The 19903-nt window shown below is 45.0% G+C and overlaps 1 protein-coding gene across 1 annotated transcript in view; it reads left to right on the top strand.

Moving 5' to 3' along the window:
- Window positions 1-19903, top strand: part of BCR (BCR activator of RhoGEF and GTPase) — a 105801-nt gene that overhangs the window by 39904 nt on the left and 45994 nt on the right. Inside the window, exon 2 of the mRNA XM_079322758.1 lies at window positions 14373-14557. Within this exon, the coding sequence (XP_079178884.1) occupies window positions 14373-14557 (185 nt within the window). The remainder of the gene's footprint in view (window positions 1-14372; window positions 14558-19903) is intronic.

Here is a 19903-nt window from a genome sequence, read left to right as displayed (position 1 = left end):
CTGTCCATGCATCTCTGTGCTGAAAAGTCTCCACATTTGAACAACCGGGCCTAAAATTTGTTTTCTGCCTGTTAGACTTGCAGTAAATGAGGACATCTGAACTTGGTGCATAATCCTGAGTAAAGAGTGGAAAACAGCAAAGGTTCCAGTGTTCTTTGGGGTTTCCTTTGCCAAGGACATCCAGTGGCCTGACTGCCAATATGAGCTGAGCATGGAAACCTTTCCAACTTGCCTGAGAAACCGTAGAACAGGAGAGGAATCTAAAGGCATGGATGCTGTAAAGAAAGAGATTCATCCTCTGCTCTCTCTAAGGCAGGAACCTGAGTTATTCAACCATGTTACTGGGTGTAATGTTGTGCCATTATCACTCAGTGGTAAACAGGAGGAACAGTGTAAAGAGTAAAAAAGGTAATAGGAGTTTCACTGCTTTGGGTCCTGGCCTGCACTGTGAGTATTGAATGGATGCTAATTATGTAATTCAGCCTTGAATAAATTTCTGTGTCTTTACCTGTTGGCAAGATATTTGCAGCCAGTCATTCTGGGAACATTCCTCGTTCTGTGTGTGTGTGTTTGCTGTTCAGGGCTCTAAGTGAGGGTGATTAAACCTTGTAAGTGCCTGGGAGGATGTGCCCAGCCACTGGGACATTGGCACTGTCAGTGTCACTGACATGCTCAAGTCTTCCCTTCTGCGGTGGCAATGGGTGTAACTTCATCTCCTAATGTTAGTCACACCCCACTGCTTGTAGTAGATCCTAAAATTTCCAAATGGCTGTGGAGACACCCTGTATTTGAAAGGCCACATCTCCTGAAGGTGTAACCTGTTCTCCTCCTAATCACGGCTGGTGTTATCGGTTGGACTCCCCTGTCTGGTTTGTGGTGTGCCGTGGTTGTGCCTCCCTCCCAGTATTTCAGTGAATTGAAACTGCTCAAAGGGTCAGATGTCCTGGAGAGATGGGAATTTCCTCCTCTGCTGCTGCTGCCTGCTGTGCTGTGCAGTGTGCAGGCCTGGCTGGGTGTGAGGTGTTGATTCCTCAGTGTGCAGCACTCCAGGGCTGCTGGAGCTCCCCAGAGTAAAGATGAGCAGCAGGGAAGTTGTGCTGGCAGAAGGGAGATCCTTGGAATTTGCATGCTACAGAGCAGTCTTGTCTGGACTCTGCTGGATAATCAGGTTAGCTTCCTGGATTTTTCTAATGACTCTCAGTAGCTGTAGTGAGCTGCTCCTTCTGTCCTGTGGGAGGATGCCTTAGGTTTTCCTGAGGTGCAGAATGGCCTCAGTAGCCCCAGCTATCACATTATGGGTGGATAATGGAGCCTCTTCTGCATGGACATTAGATCTGTGTGGATGTTGAATCTGTCCCCACAAATACAACAACGAGAGCAAATGCAGCATGTCTCAGTAACAGACTGCTACAAACACATCCGACCTGTCCTCTAGTCTCTGCATGAACTCTGCATGGAATACATGGGCAGATTAAAGAACTCTGATCTGCTTTTTTAGATGTTTAATGATCTGAGTTTGACACACCTAAAAGATTAAAAGTGGACTGCAGTTAATTCATCTCCTAAAGACTTAAAGGCGCTGTCTGCTGTGGGGATAAAGCTCATCTGTGGTAGAGACAGAAGTTTCTTGGAGGCTGGTTAACATCCATGGCCTGGGATCCCCCGGGGGAGGGAGGGTGGAGAGAATCACCAGCTGTCTTGCTGCTTCCATATGCAACACTTACATTGCTTTCTCCTTCCATCTCAAAAATAAGAGGCAGTTCTCAATCTGTACATGCACACACACTCTTGACTTGCATGTGAGAAGTTACGCTTCCTTAGCAGACATGGAAGCTTTGTGTAAAATTTATATCTGACAGGTCTTGTTTCTGCAGCCACTCCACATGATTGAGAGATTACTGACTGAAGTGAGAGAGCAGAGGATACAAAATTGAAATGGATGTTGGTGATTGAAAATCTGCTGAAATTCTGGATTCACAAACTCTATTTTTGCACACTGCGTAAAATGCATTTGTTGTTCTTGTGTCCAGCAATGTATTCAGAAACCTCCTTTCCTGGGGTGCTGTTTCTCTTTTGTTCTGTTCCCTGGAGAGGGTTTCAGGTCTCCTGCAGAAGGGATAGTGCAGCCCATGTGAAACTGCTTGTTTAACTCTGGCTTTGAGCTGATGGCTGTTTCCTGGGGTGAGCTGTGTTGTGTTTCACTGCAGTTCTGCTTCTGCAGCCCATGTTCCCAGTCAGCCTGTTCAGCAGTGTGAGGGATCCTCCTCTGGACATTTTCTGTGGCCACTGATGGGGTGACTGGTAAGAGTATGTCACTGATAGCTGGCTTCACTTCATGTGCCTAAAGGAGAAAAAATGCACTCTGAAACCATAGGCAGGCTTTGAACTAACTTGGGATGGTTTTGTCTTTGATTTCACCTCATACTGAAGAATGAGTTTACAAATTAATGGGACGGGTTCACTAAACATCCTTACACGTAGTCTTTACATAGAGAAGAGAGAGTAAGCATGAAGAAAATTGTTTTGAATCTGTTTAGCGTCCTAGCTGAGGCTTCTCTTCATCCATACAAGAAAAATAAAGTTGTAGGGATTCGACATGGCAAATTATCTGTTCTTTTTCTTTTGATATTTGTGGCCTGGGGGACAGGCTCCTGGTATAGGTAAATACCATAATTATTATTTGTGGATCTCATTTTTCTGTGAAATTGTACATATTGAATGTGCTGTTTCCTGGGTTTGGAGATGATGATTCAGGATATGTCAAGGAAATAAACAAGATGTTTAGCTTTCCATAGCTTAGTTATTATACCTTTTAGAGAATGGTGCTGTATTCCCCAGGCAACTGCATTCACAGCCCCTCCACACTGATGTACTTTGACGTGCTCAGCACTGGGCCTGAATCCCTGATCATTCTCCAAGTAGCCTGGCCAGCACTAATAAAATGACATGTTTCTGTATTGTTTATCACCAAGTAAACAGTGATATGCAAAAGCTGGAGCTAAGGTTGGAAGGCACATTAGTAACTTAAAGGTTACAGAGGAAAAATAAAAATAGAAGTGGTGTTGCATTCCAGCAACTTATCCCTAAAGCAGCCATGTGTAAATCCCAGGAACTGACTAAGCTTCAGCCTGAAGGAAAATGGAATAATATTTTGCTAATATGTTCTTCAGTTGGAGTAGAAGCTTTTAAGTGTACCCAGCCCATATCTACTGTAAGGGAAATTAACCCACAAACACCAGAGGTTTATGTCCAAAAAGGAGACAGAGGAGTCCTTTTTGCTTTATTCGAATAAAGGGAGAGGCCATGGGGCATTCCCCTGGGATCTCTCAAATTTTTGGAGGACGCAGCCTCCCTTTTTATCCTATTTTCCCGGCCGCTTTTCCCTCTCTCTTTCCCCATTGGCTGAGGTACTCGAGAGGCACAGACTTCCCGGAACGCCTGACACCTGACATTCCCCTCTAATGTATAACCCTCCCTTTTAATTTTTAATTCTTGTAGAATTCAGTTTTCCCCCTCCCCGTTGCTTCTTTCATCTTCTGTTACCCAATTTTATTTACCAGCAAACCTACAGTTTGTTTGTAAAGGCAAATCTCTTTTTCCATTCATCAATCAGTGTAATCCCTCTCATTGTTTCTTTTATCTATAGGTGCTAACTTTACCTACCAACAGATCTACAGTTTGTTTGTAAAGACAAATGTAACATTCCTCTCAATCCCTCCTCTTTTATTTTTAGTAATTGTCTTTACAAACTTTAGCTATCATTGTCTTAATTTCTTGTTCTTGTGTCCTTTTTGGTTTTGCAATTATTTGCAATGACATCAATTTCTGTCCTTTTGTAGCCATCTCTGGGTCAGTAGGCATGGCTATAACTTGCATCCCCTTGATCACATGTTGAATAAGTTGTATTAAGCAAGGGATCATGCATGGTAAAAAGACTAGAGTTGCTACAGCACATAAGAGGAAAAAAAGCAGTTGTTTAACCCACAGTCCACCAGGTAGCCATGAAAACATGTCCCATTCCCATCCTTTCTATGTTTGGACAGGTACATGAGCTAACTTTCTTATTCCTTTTGCTATTTGTTTCACCACTTTTCTATTGTCATTTATTTGCAAACAGCCGTTTGAGTCATTTAATTTGCCACACACACCCCTTTCTTTTGCTAATAAGTAGTCTAATACCATCCGGTGTTGAAATATTGCATTTCTCATCTGAGTAGATTGGTCAGCAAGAAGGTCAAGAGCTGTAGCTGTCTGGTTACTTACTATTTCAAAGACAGCTTGTAACCTAATTATCCGATTTAAATTATAAATGGGTTCTCTGGCACCTGATATTAATTCACTAGGATTCCAAGTGGCTGGGCCATAGTGTTGTATGATTTGTTCAGCTGGCCACTCATCATTACCCCACTTTTGGCTGCTCCCCCCAGCCAAGAATACACCAATTGACCTCTTTTCCCTGATTAGATCATCATATACCTTGATTCCTAACTGGTTTCCCTGAACTTGTGGTAGCAGAAAGAACAGAGGTCTGATATACCCCACATAACATATTCCTGACCAGTTTGGGGGTAACCTGCGATAGGCATGTTGGCCACAAATCCAGTAATGCCCCTTTAAAGCCCACGTCCCGTTGGCAAAGGGACCTTCCCAATTTTCATGATCTACTGGGGGGTCAAAATACAGCTTGCTTCCTGGGCCTAGTGGTCCCGCAAGAATAGTTGCCCCACCATAAGAATCACAGTATTTGCACTTCCATGCTCCCACATGAGGTTTCCAGCTGCAGTTACATCCCAGATCTGTTTTATTAGATTGGGACCAGAACCTGTTAAAAAGAGTTCAAGTTCCATTCCAGTGTTGCCACTTCCACTGATAGTCACGAACAACATGTGTCCTACTTGTGGAATTATCTCGGGGGCAGCTTTAAAGTTAGGAGTCAAAAAAACCTTATCCCTCCCCACTGCTTTACAGCCTTCCAAATCTTTCTGGTAAGAATGGTAGGAACACTTTACCCAGCTACCATTTGAGAGCTTAACATGAGTTTGATTCCATCTGCCCTGATATCTGGAACAATCATAAGGAAGGCATTTGGGGGTCCAACAATCTAAATCCAAAGATAAAGTCCAGTCACAAACACTTTTCCCCACGTATATGCTTCCTGTTCTATTTAGACAATAAGTGCCTCTTTCAGAAGAATGAAGCCGCCATGGACTTCCTTCTTCATCCCAGAATCCTGTTCCATTATGGACTTCACTCAGGGTGCTAACCCACCATTTAGGTTTGACTGGGCTGGCCACCCATGGCCAGTTTTCAGATCCTCCTGGCCCCCCCCACAGACCCAGCAATTGCTAAGGTTAAAGGTTTTTGCTACTTCTTCTTCTAAGGTTAAAAACTTATTTTCCCATTCCTGGCCCCATCCTAACTGACAGTATAAAGGTAAGATCATTAAGAGAAACATTCTAACTGGGTTATGTAATTCCCTAACCTAATTTTTACTTTCACGTTGTCTTCTGCACCTGTGGTGAGTGAAGGCACAGAAACAGCTTAATATAAAGGAAAACAGTGACAGCAAAGGGCTGGCCCCCCAGTGACTGGAGATCCGAGAGGTGGGATGCCCACACAAACTTATTTCAGCAGGCAGTCTGTGGGTAGGCACACGAGGCTTCCCTCGATGTCGACGCACTTGCTACTGCTCCAGTCCGCCCCTGCGGCTTCCCGTCCTTCTCCTCCAGCTGAGATGTCCAAATCTCTGGGGCCTTAGAGACCTTGACCCGAGTGTGATGGGTCCACCCGTGTTCAGCTGTCTTGACGGCTGTTTCTGTGGTCAGCAACACCTGGAAAGGTCCACGCCACTTCACCACCAGTGGTGCTTCTTTATACTCCTTAACTAGGACCCAATCTCCTGGCTGGATGTTGTGAACAGCAAAGTCCAAAGGCAGGGTCTGTGCCAGCTGAGCCTCCTGTCGAAGAGATTTCACAAGAGACAGTACCCGAGACACATAATGCTTCAAATACACATCACTTATCTCTATCCCCCCACTAGGCTGAGAGTTGCAAGGATAAGGAATTCCAAACATTAACTCAAAGGGAGATAATTGAATATCTTCCCTGGATCTGGCCCTTATTCTTCCAAAGCCAGGGGCAGGAGCCATACCCACGGCATCTTGGTTTCTATCACCAGCTTCAGAAGGTGTTTCTTTATTTCTCCATTCATTCTTTCAACCCGACCCGAACTTTGGGGGTGCCAGGGGGTGTGCAGGTTCCATTGTATCCCTAAAGCAGCCATAACTCCTTGAAGAATTTTTCCTGTAATATGAGTTCTCCTATCTGAGTCTATTGCTTCCACAATTCCATATTTTGGAATTATTTGTTCCAGAAATACTTTAACAACTAATCCTGTAGTTGCTGAAACAGTAGGGAATGCTTCTGGCCAGCCTGTTAATTGACATACTATTACCGGAAGATATTTAAACCTTGCCACTCGGGGCATTTCAGTAAAATCCACCTGACATCTCTGGAAGGGACGTACAGCCCAAGGCCTCCCTCCCCTGGCAAGTTTCTTTGTAACCTTGTTATTGGTTTTAGCACAAGTCAAACAACCCTCAATAGTTCGTTTTGCCAAGCTAAAAAGACCCACAGCAGCATACATTTTTAGGAAGGCTTCTGCCAACCCTCGAGAGCCCCAGTGACTCCCTTCATGAAGTTGTTTTAACAATTGTAAGGCCAGAGCTTTTGGGATCCACTGCCTCCCATCCCTTGTAAACCAATTGTTTCCTATTTCTTCTGCCCCACTCCCCCTAATTATCTCGAGTTCCTCTGGTGGGAAAGACAGACTCTCTGGCAGCGGTGCAGCCACTGGGAGCAAGGGGAGGATCCCAGAGACCTCTGGCAACAACGCAGCTCTCCGAGCCTCCCCATCAGCCAATCGGCCTCCCATTGCCCCCCCCCGAGCACCCTGCCTGATGCCCCCCAATGTGGACCACTGCCACCCCCTTTGGCAAACTCATCACCTCCAATAGGCGAGAGACCAAGTTTTCATGGGCGAACGTCTCTCCCCTAGAATTTAATAAACCTCGTTCTTCCCACAGTTTCCCAAATGCATGTATCACCTCATAAGCATATTTAGAATCGGTAAAAACATTCACTGTCTTATCCCGGTATAACTCACAGGCTCTGATCAGCGCATACAGCTCAGCTGTCTGGGCTGACCAGGGGGGCGGTAACCTCCCCCCTTCCTTTAATTGTTTGCCATTCACGATAGAGTATCCTGTAAAACGCTTCCCGTTTATTACTCTTGACGACCCATCGAGGAACACATTCTCTCCCTCAGGCCAGGGATTATCTCTCAAATCTTCCCTAGCTCTAGTCTGGAGATCTATAACCTGGATACAATCATGGCTTTCCTCCTGTCTCCCCCTTTCTTCGGGGCCATTCAAACAGGAGGCTGGATTAAAATTTTCCCCATTTTTAAATTCTAAATCCTCCTGTTCCATTAAACAAGATTCATATTGTAATAATCGAACACTCGTCATCCACATAGAGACTCTCTCAGTTAACAAAGCTTTAATCTGGTGCTAAACTTTTTACAATCACATACCCTCGCCTTGTCAGCCCCTATCAGAGCTGTGGTCACAGTTTCTGCAGACAATGGAGCCAGCCTCTGGCCACTGGGTTAACAACTCAGAAAAACAGGCGACAGGCTTCTGCGTTCCTTATTCTCTTACACGAAAATTCCTTTAGCATGACCCAGCTCAACACCCACATGTAGTTGAAATTCCTTTTCTGCGTCCAGAAGAGCCAAGACCAGAGCACCAACTAATCCATCCCTCAATTTTCCAAAGCACTGCTCCACTTCTGGTGTCCACATCACAACACCAGGACCGCTCTGGGTTAAAAAGTTACACAAAGGTCTAGCCACAACAGAAAAATCCTCGATCCAAGCTCCGCCGTCCCCCACCAACTCCAAAAATTTCCGCAACTCCTTGTCAGTCTGGGGCAAAAATCCCCTGCACTCCTTCTGGACTAACACACTGCAACTCCTCAGTCAGAAGGTGTCCCAAATATCTGACTCTCTCCTCAACCACCTCTTTCTGCTCCCCCTATAACAGCAAATCATCTACATATTGCAACAGCTTAACTCCTGAGGGTGGAGTAAACTCTTAATATTTTCTGCAAAGCTTGCCTAAACAAACTTCGTATATCTCTGCAGCTGCATTTCAGCATAAATCTTACCAGACATTTAACATAAAGATATTACAGACAGTAACACAGACTCTGTGTTACATCTTTTTTTTTTTTTTTTTTTTTTTTTTTTACTCTTGTTACTTTTCACAAAACTAATTTGCTTTCCCATTCTAGTCATCAAATCTCTTCCCAGTAAATTACAGTCACAATGAGGAGCAATCAGAAACTCATGCTTTTTAAACCCCTCCCACACATTTAGCAAATTCCCATGCCTTTCCCTGTATTACTTGTATTTTCCAGCAAAACTCACAAAATCCTTAAAACAGAATCCTAATCTCTTCACGTACAATCTGCATTTCCCATATATTCCTTTATTCTCGTTCTCCCTTTCTTTATCACACACGGTATACCAGAGTCAGTTTGCGTCCTGTCACAGTGCAAACACAGCTCCTCCCCCACCGATGCTCCCAGCGAGCACGGCCCGCAGCATCGCAGGCGGCTGGGCACCCCAAACCTTACGGGGCCGGGGCACCCCGAGCCTCACGGGGGCCAGTGGACACTGCTGGCCCTGCCCGGGGATGGCGGGGTCAGGCACAGCCCCGCGCTGAGCCCCGGAAGCCCCACAGCCCCCAGCCCGTGTTCCTGGTCCCACAGCTCCGTGCTCGGACCTGCCGCTCATTGCCACACCCATACCTATCACACACTCCTCCTCAATTCTCTTCCAACACACAAACACTCTCCATCCATCCGCCGCTGTCGAGACCCTCTCTCAACTCCCCTTTTTGCCCCTCAGGGCATGGACTATCGAGATCCCTTCTCGATTTCCCGTATTGCCCCCCCAGGGCATCTATATAACATGGCCTTATAAGCCCCTTTGACAACTTATACTCTGGCCACACAAAATAACAATATTTTTCCTGGCTTCACCCTTCCAACCCTCCATGGGTTCCCCGTTTCACCTGTGCTGCCCTCCATGGGCGCCCTCCCAGGTGTACCTGTGCTACCTTCCATGGGTTCCCCGTTTCACCTGTGCTGCCCTCCATGGGCGCCCTCCCAGGTTTGCTTCCCCGAGGATCCCACTTTACTCACCGGTGAGATTTTCAGTGGTCCTTCCCTGCGGACTCTTCACGGACCCCCCTGGTCCGCCACTCGTCTGTCTCCTGGACAGTCTCGGGAACCCAATCGATCGCCCAGTGCCAGCCGGCACCCGGGGGAGCTGATCACCGAAACTGGGTGAGGCGCGCCTTCAGCTCCACCGCTGCCTGCTGCCCCGGACGGTGGAAATATCCCGGACACGAGCCCCCAAGTTGTAAGGGAAATTAACCCACAAACACCAGAGGTTTATGTCCAAAAAGGAGACAGAGGAGTCCTTTTTGCTTTATTCGAATAAAGGGAGAGGCCATGGGGCATTCCCCTGGGATCTCTCAAATTTTTGGAGGACGCAGCCTCCCTTTTTATCCTATTTTCCCGGCCGCTTTTCCCTCTCTCTTTCCCCATTGGCTGAGGTACTCGAGAGGCACAGACTTCCCGGAACGCCTGACACCTGACATTCCCCTCTAATGTATAACCCTCCCTTTTAATTTTTAATTCTTGTAGAATTCAGTTTTCCCCCTCCCCGTTGCTTCTTTCATCTTCTGTTACCCAATTTTATTTACCAGCAAACCTACAGTTTGTTTGTAAAGGCAAATCTCTTTTTCCATTCATCAATCAGTGTAATCCCTCTCATTGTTTCTTTTATCTATAGGTGCTAACTTTACCTACCAACAGATCTACAGTTTGTTTGTAAAGACAAATGTAACATTCCTCTCACTACCATGCGTGTGTCCTTCCAGTTTGGATTTCTGAGCCATGAACTAGATCACAGAGCTGATCCAGCTTAGAAGGGAAGCGTCAAAGATATTTTTCTTTGAGCTGGCTGAGTTCTTTATCTGGACCACAGGCATCTGTGGGGTTGCAGAACTAAGGGGATAAGAGGGGAAAGGACAGTGAAGTGGTTTATGGCTTGGTGGGGGAAACCTAACTGCCAAGACAATGCATTGTCAAACTATGGCCTCACACATTCCCTGGCATAGAAACATAGGGGTGCAAACTGCTTTAGCTCTGTTCTGCTCTGCAGCTGTGGGGATGTTTTTGGAGTGAGTGTAGACATTGCAGACTTGTGCTAGCCTTGGTGCCACTCACAAAGAAGCCACAGTGGTGTGGGGCTTTGGCAGGATGTACAGCTCCCTTCCCCCTCCAGGACTCTAGGTATTTACTTAGGCAAGCAGGTCTGAGCTGCTGTGGCTTCGCTGCTCTTTTAGCAGGATTAGCTGGAGCACAGCTCGCTTGGAATCTTCTCTGCATGCTGCTGTTAAGCCTCTCAAGCAGCTCTGGATGTTGTGCTGCTGTGAAAGTATGACACGTGCATTTGAATCATTGTGTGGCAGTGGATTAGATGGAGATAATCTTTCTTTTTACTTAGAAGGTAATTTCTTTTACCCTTCCTGCTTTCACATGAGGTCTGTGATTTCATATTTCCAAAGAATGAATGTGGCACCCAGCAGGAAGGGTGTAGGCAACAGGACAAGGGAGCAGTGTTGCTGTGCTCACTCTGAGTGCCAGTGAATTTGTAGCTGTAAATTTGTTAGATTCTTCCTTACCCCCCAGCCAGGTGAATTGAAGCAGTGAGGGAGGGAAGCAGTTTAGAAGAGGGGAGGCACAAGGTCACAGAAGAAAGGAATATTATGTTTGAGGAAAACAAAATAAATAAACATGAAAAATAAGATGAGAGGATGGAAGAAGCAGTAACTGAGGAGGGAAGTGTTAGAACAGACTCTTATAGGCTGAAGCAGAGCAAGGCCAGGCTGTTGCTGTCAGAAACAAAGGTGGAAGTAAATTATTGAGCATTTTTTTTCTGAGTTTGTGAATTAATGATGAGCCTTTGTAGCCCCAGGTGGTTCACAGCCCATTGTGCTGGGGCAGGAGAGTGTTACTGTAAGAGAATGTCAGAGGGGCAGGGGTAGAAATAGTTCCTCTTGTGGGCTGAGAGGCCTCATTTCTGTAAGCCACAGCTGCTGCTCTTCTCTGTGGGATGAGATCTCTTTCAGGGTGCCCAGAGAGGAGGAGAAAGGGCTGTGCCTGCTGGTGAGATGAGAAGCAGGACACACGTGGAGCTGTGTCCTCAGTGTCTCTGGTGCTCTCTCAGCTTTGCCTGCCCTTTTTCCTGTCAGCAGTGATCTGTTGCTGCTGTGGTTCACCTTCCTCTGGCCTTGATGGCAAAGTTACTGATAGAGAGTAAGAACCTTCCTCATGCTCACCTTAACAGAGGCACTGGCTAAGAAACCAAGTGCTCTTGCAGCCCATGTGCTGTCTCCTCTTGCCATGGAGCACAGCAGCACCTCGAGCAGCTGGAAGTGCCAGAGCAGGTGAGCTCCTGGCTCTGATCCCTTTACTCTGGTTCATTGGCTCCCAGGTGGAGGCTGAGCAGCCTGTGAGCATTGTGCTGGGCTGAGGAGATGTGAATAACCCAGTTTCCCTGGCAACAGAGGGCTCTTTAATCAGAGACACAAGGCTACCTCTGTTCCTGGTGTGCTGGCTATGGCAGTACTTTGCTTTTCTTGGGAAAAATGGCAAATAAAAGCAAGAAGGTCCTTCTGCCTTTGAGATAATTAAAATCTCCATAGGTGGATTTTCAGTGCTTTGTTCAGCAATAATAGAAAGAAGAGGGATTATAACCACTTCTAAGCTTTTTAATGTGTGAAGAATCCCTGGAGGATACAGAAATAAAGTTTTAAATTCTGTGTGGGGTTTTATGAACAGATCTCATTGCACTCTGTGACACTGATAGATTCATTCCTTGTCAAGATGATTTGTTTTCTTTTTTTATGGCAAGGGAGACAAAGTGATTTGAAGGTAGACTGAATCTTGTTGCAAAGCTAGAAATAAATATCTCTCTGAGCTGATCCTCCTCCTGGCATTCCCTCCAGTTTCAGGTAAAGGTTTTCCTGTGCAGTGGGAGACAGAACATATTATGGTAGGTAGAAGTGTAAAGCTGTTCTTTAGCTGGTGAAAATGAGGAAAGTGGAAATACTGGTATTCACTGCAAGCCTTTCTGCTAATGTATTTTAGTCTGCATTTACTCCCCCACTAACAAAAGTGGAGCAAACTATTCCTTTTGAGAGTGAGCACTGGGAGTGAAAAAATATTCCTGCCTTAATTTCTGAACAGTGACTGGGTCTTGTTACTGCATGAGTGTGGAGAAATTGGTTTGGATCACAATGGTCTGAAGAAACTTCTTCAGGAAAAAGGAATTCTTCCTTGAATAGGCTTGGGGCCAGCAGAAAGACCCCAGTACTGATACGCTCCATGGATAACCCTGTGTTCACTTGTCAGTGTTGTATCGCAGGTTTCTTGGGTTAGGAAGTTCTTGTTTTCAGTAACTCCCATTCAAGCTCCTGTGTAGCAAATCAACTTCTGTGGTGTTTTCTAAATGGTTGTGGACTCTGGAAACCTCTAAGTTCCTTCCAGAGAACAGGTATACCACTTCCCTCTGCCCTTTGTTGCTGTGATTGTGCACAATCTAACAAGTCTTTTGGGGGACTCTGAGAGCTTGAGCACAAGGTGATCACTCAAGCAGGTGGGTGACATAAAACTCATGGAGTTTGTTAAGATAATGTTTCCGTGGTCCTTCAGCAGCCTCAAGGCCTTGTACCAGGCTGTTACTTAGCTGGGTGGCATTTGGTACAAGCTGAGACAGAGGCTCACATCTACAGTGAGTTTATTGTTGGGTTTTCAGTATATTGTTTGTGTAAATTCCCCAGGCCAGCTCTCCCTCCTGAAAAAGCCACATAGATCAAGTTTTATTCTGTTCCACATAAAGTTCACATCTTTTACTGAAATGAGTCATGCTTTAACTGAGTTTACTGTGAGGGAGGAAAGTGGGCTTTAAAATGTTACTCCTCCACCCTGCCTTAGTGATGTATAACAGGATTATTAGTATGCTTGGCAGCAGCTGCTTATTATTTTCACAGAACCTGGATATTTGTGAAAACAAGAAATTGTTTCTACTTGTGTTCAAGTGTAACTGTTTGTCCTTTTTTGATGGCTTTGTCTTCCATAAGGCTTGCTGGCTTCTGTAAAGGAAGATCTAGCTTATCTCCTTGGGGATATTTTTCAGTTTGGGGAGAAGGGTGTCATTCTGTGGCTTGTGTCTGAAAGAGGAAGAACAACTCTACATTTTGTGGACAGTGGCCCGTGCATGGCTGTTGCTGTCACGCTTCTCGGCATTGGCAGGTGAAAGTGCTTCACAGGCCCATAGGAGTTGTGGTGTCACTGTGTAGACACCAAATTTGGCTCCTCTCGGGATATTTCTTTGTGCAGAGAGGTGAAAAGCCTTTTAGTTTATGGCAGAATGAGCTGCTCAGTGTGTGTGTCCTTGTCACAGATTTTTGCAGGAGCAGTCTCTGTACACAGCAACTAAAGATGCCATAACCAGTTTTGCTGCTGATTTTTCCTGCAGAAGTTCATTGCTGTCTCATGCAGTAATGGTTGACTTGGTTCTTTGTACCACCATCCTTTTCTGATTGTATTTTGGATGTGTTGTTTCAGGGTTTTTTGGGAGAGGGGAGATGGAATGTATGGAAGAGAACAGTGTGGTGGTTTGTTTATTTGTTTAAGGGGTTAAGCTTAAAACAGGAGGAGGGGCAGTCAACAGAAGAGGACCTTTTAGGGTTTTAATTTTGGCAGCAGATTGATTCACTTGACATGTAGGACCTTTCCTACTCTTCTTGTTGCTGAGGGGCATGGAGAGAGTTACAGATCTTCCCTGAGTTGTTATTACCTATCTTTCCTAAACTGGCAGTGGTATCATCAGGTCAATTGACAGAAAACCCAGAGTCTGTTGCCCAGTAGGTTCTGAAACGCAGACCAGTAACTTTGATGGAGAGACAAAAGCATTTATTTAGATGTTAATGCATTTGGAGGAAGATGTGAGGGAAAGAGCTGTAATTAAATGACCACTAATGCAAGAAAGGACTTTGCCTTTTAGGACTTAGAATAAGCAAAATAAACTTCTGGTGAGAACACGAACGAAATTCTATTTCCTGCTCTCCTTGAGCTGTGTGTAGCCATCTCTGGTTTATGCCTGCTGAGGCAGCACTGAGGGCTGTGGCTGTGTTCCCTGCAGGTGAGCAGAGCTGTGCTGTGTTTTGCAGATGCCCCGTTCGGGGGGACGCCGCCCGGCTACGCGTTCGACGCGGAGCGCGCCGAGGAGCAGCGGCGGCACCAGGACATGATGCCCTACATCGACGACTCGCCCTCCTCCTCGCCCCAGCTCAGCTCCAAGAGCCGCGGCAGCCGCGACACGCTGTCCTCGGGCTCCCTGGAATCCACCAAATCCGTGAGTGCCCTGCCCCGGCGCAGCCCTGTGCCCTGTGCCCGTGCCTTGCTGCGGAGGAAAGGCTGGAGCCTCTCTTGGAATGGGCCGTGTCAACCCCCTCCCTCCACATTATTGTAATTTTGAGATTAAGGGGCTCTCAAACAAAGATATGGGAATAGGAGTAACAGTTCTTTACTAGGAAAATTTAAAACAGAAATACAGTATTACAAAAAAACCCCAACCAAACCCTAAACACTTGCAGAGTCAGAATCCAACCCCATCAGTCAGGGTGTTGGCAGCAGTCCCATTAAATGGTGGCTGCATCCCCCTGCAGTGATAGATGTGGTTCAGTTGAAGCAGTGTTGCAGTTTTCCTCTGAAGGTGCAGTGATGATGTGGAAGGGTCTGGATTTCCTCTGGAATCCAGTGGAAAAGGCTGCTCTGATGTTCCAAATCTCAGATTTTATCTAGGTAGGAAAGGCTTGGCTCCTCCTCCCAGCTGGAGCATCTCCCAGTGGGATGATGTAATTTTATCAGTCATGCACTGGGACTCACTGGCCCATTAACAGGAGATATTTCCCTGGAGGGAGGGTGGGTTGTGGAAAAGATGAAGATGATTGCCCCAGTTGGTTTTAACAGGTGGTGATAGAATCCACACTTTTGGTCACATCCTGTACTGCAGCCCAAGACACAGGGGACATATGGGGCTGTTGGTGCTGTGGGACATCACCCACCATAACTCAGCACTGCCTGGCTGGTGCTGGGTGCTTACAGCTGAACTTTTAGCTGATGCTAGGCCTAAACTTCAGGAATCTATGATGCATATATGATTTTTGAGCCCTTTGTGCATTTTAGTGGAGAGAGTTGGTGACTAATTGCAGTTGAGAGGGTCTCTAAATAGCAGATACTTTGGAGAGTAGACTGTGGAATGGAGCGCATTCATACATCTCTGTGTGGGAGTGTCATTGCCTTTCACCAGGGAAATACAAGTTATTTTCAGGTAGGTTAAGGGTTTTGATCAAGCATCTGGAAGACCTATTTCCTTCACCCTGTGAAAATGGAACAAAAAGAATTAAAAGTGCCAGCTCTGAAATGATGACTTTGAGTGGGAGGTGACCATTACTTGTAGTGGATTTGACTCTTCACTAAATAGCTGTCTATATAATTAATTATCATATATTAAAAATACAGAAGGGACTGCCTTGCCTGACCTGTGGCTTAAGTCTTCAGTCTACCTTGCTTTGGTTTTGCATAAAGTTCAGTAGCATGGCTATAGTTTGGAACTTCAGGAAAATTTCTATTTTTGGTTTTACAATATTCCTAGTAGTGGGTCATCTGCATGCCTTAGTAAAGGACTATTGGCTCTGCTGTCTTCACAGTCCAGAATGTCTTAGTTTCAGCTTGGATTAGTCTCTTTGACTTTCAACCTTTTGTTTCTTTTTATTCTTTTGCAATTGATTGCAGAGCACTTGAGTCCCAAGTTGCTGTTTCCCTTGAATGTCTTTGTCATTTTCAAACGTTTGGGTTCCCCCAAATCATTCATAAAAATGTTCAATAGCACAAAGCCAACTGTCACTTCCTTCCTACAGTACTTCTAAGGAAATGAAACAATCTTGAATTCCCACATTGTAAATGACACTTTGAAATCTCTCATCCAAGTGTTTTAGCTTATATGTTTTTTTTTACATTGTTCTTTCCTGTTAATTAAGATATCGTGGGTGATAACTATGGCTATTTTAGAGATATCAGTGTACATGTAAATCAGCACAATCACCATTATCAGGCAGTTGTATTTACCTTGTATCAAAAGGCAAATCTGAGAAGTGCCACAAACCATCAGTGCTCAGTGTTCTCTCTGTTGGTTACTGTCACAGCTATGCTTACTTCTTCTAGGATGAATTCTAGGCTAAGAATCCTTCCTAATACAGTGTCCTCATTCTTTCTCACTTATAAAATTCATTGTCAAGATCTCTTAAAGCATTTTGTTGGTGTTTGCTTAATTTTTTCACTGTAAAGTGTGAATTCTCGTTAACTGCTTATGCTTTAGTGTATTCATTTTGAGATTTTTTTTATCTCTCAAGATGAGAATTCTTGGGATATGTTAGAGGCTTTTGAATGAAAAAATTATCATTAGTAAATTAAAAAAGCTCCAAAACCATTTTAATATTGGATTGAGATTTTCAGGTTATGTTTCTCAAGATGAAGGAAAAACACTGAGTGACTACACATGGCTCAGAATTATCTTCAAAGAACCAGTTGTGACAGTGCCTGTGACTGGAGGCCTGCAAGAGACACTGCCTGATAGTCAATCTTGTTCTTTATTTGTTTGAATATTGCCTCATAAGCATTTAACAGTAGTTAATTTTAAAGTTACTTTAATAATGCTTGAAGGCTGCTTCTTCAAAAATTATTTCTGACATAAATTGCTACTTTCTTTTCTCTGAGTATAAAAAGCTGTTTCATGGCTTCCAAAAGAAAGAGGTGTCCTGATACAGATTAGACTTTTAATCATGAACCTCAACTGCTTCACTTGATCCTGTCCATCAGTCCACAGATGACAGTCCATGACAAGCAGAAAGAGACTATTTTATATCCAGATATTTCCCAAGCAAGTTAAACTTTCAGTCATCCTGAGCTGTGAGATGGCTTTTGCTGAGCTGTGTTTTCAGCTGTAGTGGGAAAGACATTAGTAACAAAATCAAATGTCAAACACTGAGCCAAACATGTAACATATATTGGACCAGAAATACCTGGACATATGTCTCTTCTGTTTTCTTTTGTAGTAAACTTGATTAGCAGAAAACATGTTTTGTTTAAATGTGTTTGCTTCTAAAGTTGTATTCTTGTCCTTTTACTTTTAACTAAGGTGCCTGCAGTTACTTCTGAAAATTTCAGATTGTTTTTATGACCAGAGTCTGGAAGTGAAGTGAATTGTATGCAGCAGCACAGTGCATGCACTGCATAGATCAGGGCAAAGCAAAGTCATTCAGGAGATAAGAAGTCTTGAATCTTTACAATAACTTTGAATTTCTCAATTGTCCCACCTTGCCTCTGGGCTCCTGCTCTGTGCAGTGGATACAGTGAATGATTCTCACCAGATACTCACCAGATTAAATATTTCATCTCTAGATCTGCACCTTATTTTCATCTCTAGCATGTGCATCTTATTTGCAGGACACTGCAAACTCCAGTCTGGGTACAAAAGTGTTCATTTGCATTAACTCCAAATACAGCTGGAATGCCACACAGGTCTTAATTGTCCTTGCAGTGTTCCTGTGAGGTAAGAGGATGGTATGTTCACTAACCACAGGTAATCAGGGCAGACAGGTTATGGGAGAAGCATCTGCTAATTTTGGGTGCTTAATGTGAGATGTGTAATGTTCTGAAGAAAGCTTTTAACACAGCTTTCTTCACACTGAAGTAAAATTCCTTTAATTTCACTTTGCAACCAAGAATTAACAGCACTCCAGTCAGGCACCCAGAAAATGGAAGATATAGCAAACCATGATATTTTAAATTTATATTTTATAAATATAAATCAAAGTCATTCATTATGATCACACAGGCACTGCAGCATTTTGCTGTAATGTTCAGCTGCCTCCTCCATGAGACCTCTTGGGGACTGCATTGTTGCTATCTGAATATTGAGGGCATTTTGCTTTGACATATTTCATGGGCTTGCTCTGTGCTTTGTATTTTTCTGCCAGGTGTTTGACTGAGTTCTTCCTCCTCCCTAGAGCAGCATACCCCTTGGTTGGGTACTCATCAGGCTTCACCTGCTCTGTCCAGCTGCCACAGAGAAAGTGCAGAGTGCCAAAAGCACTCAGAGGCACACAAAGCATCTCTTGCTAGAAAGAGAATGAAGGGAACCTCCTGGGCCTTGTGGAGGGGCTTCCTGCTGTTCCCTCAGTGTGTAGGGTGACCAGTTCAATTCTATTCCAAGAATTGAGGGTTGCAGTTGACTTCCAGAGGTTTGTGGTGTTTACACTGGGCAGCATTTTCTACTCCCTCCTACCAGCTGTTTCTCATGAGCAGATGAGGAGGGGCTGCCTGCTCTGCCTCCTGTGCCACTCCAGCCATGGCTGCTGTATTCCCATCCCATCTGCCCCCTGCACAAACTCTTGCTGTCCAAGCAGGAGGGTGAGGCTGCACCAGCATTACTTTTATCTGTGACCCAGGGAGGGACAAGCAACACAGACATTTGTAGTGTGGATCTCAGCAGTCCTTGGCTTGTCATTTGTGTGGAAAGGAGGCCTTAATAAATGTTTATAGGGCCTGACCCAACTTTCTCCATTTCTTCTGGCTCTTCTGGAGTCTCAGGCTGGGCTGCTGATGCATGTCCTGCCATAAAACCAGTGCTTTTGCCTAACTTTGCTCTGAAGCAAGCCTACGGGGACAGAGGAAAAAGTTGAAATAGGTTCCACTAATGCTTAAGTTGTTTGTTTATTTAACTTCAGAAGAGATTTAATTTTCCCAAACCTTCCTTTTTGTAACAGCTGAACTGTTGTGATTGAACTTCACAGAAATTCTGGGAACCTCTCTTGGAAAATGTCAGCCCAAATGTTTGCCAAATAAGACAGTGCTGGTAGCTTCAGGAAGTGTCAGACTGTTGGCAAAAAAATAGTGATAATTCACTCCCAGAAAGAGAGAGAATGTGTCTGTCCTTCCCATACAGTGAGGGTGAGGAGTGGAGAAAATACCTGGATAAAGTTAGAGGAGGACAGAGGGAGAGCTTGCTACACTATTCTTAGGCCACAGGAAGGTGTAGGGACAGCTGGAAAATCAGTGACTGACACCCTTTGGAACAGAAGAGTTATTGCCAGGAGTTTTGGAGTGGGTAACTTGCAGCCTGGAGGCTAAAAAAGGCTGGGAGCAGGGGGAAGCCTCACTCCCTGTCATCCTGGCTGCTCCTCATATGAGGAGAGAGTGCAGCCCTGGAAGTGCAGAAATAGGAAAGGCCTTTCAGGATGCTCAGAGGCTGCCTGGGGCTCTGTGCAGCTGGGTGCAGGGCAGGCAGTGGAACAGCAAAGCTCATTCCACCACCCCAGGAAATGAGGGGAGTCCCTTCTCAGAAATTTAGAAGATGAGTTTTTGACAAAACAGATCTCTCAGATTCTTGCATGTATCAAAGCAAGAGAGGCAAGAGTGCTGAAGCTGAGCAGCTGCTTCCTACTGTCAGTTCTGTTTGGAGGAGAAATTGGCCAGTGCTTACAGACTTTCAGGTAGAATTTCTCCTTCCTTTTCTGCTGTGCATCCATGGTTGGTGCAGCATTGGCAGCCTGTCCTCAGATCAGATCCCTTTGTTCCTGTTGCCTGCCAGCTCAGCAAGAGCAGGGCTGTGGCAGAGCAGGGTGTGGGTTTTGCTCCT

The sequence above is a fragment of the Erithacus rubecula genome (genome assembly GCF_903797595.1).
Source record: "Erithacus rubecula genome assembly, chromosome: 19".
Lineage (NCBI taxonomy): Eukaryota > Metazoa > Chordata > Aves > Passeriformes > Muscicapidae > Erithacus > Erithacus rubecula.
This window is presented reverse-complemented; position numbering and strand designations above follow the sequence as displayed.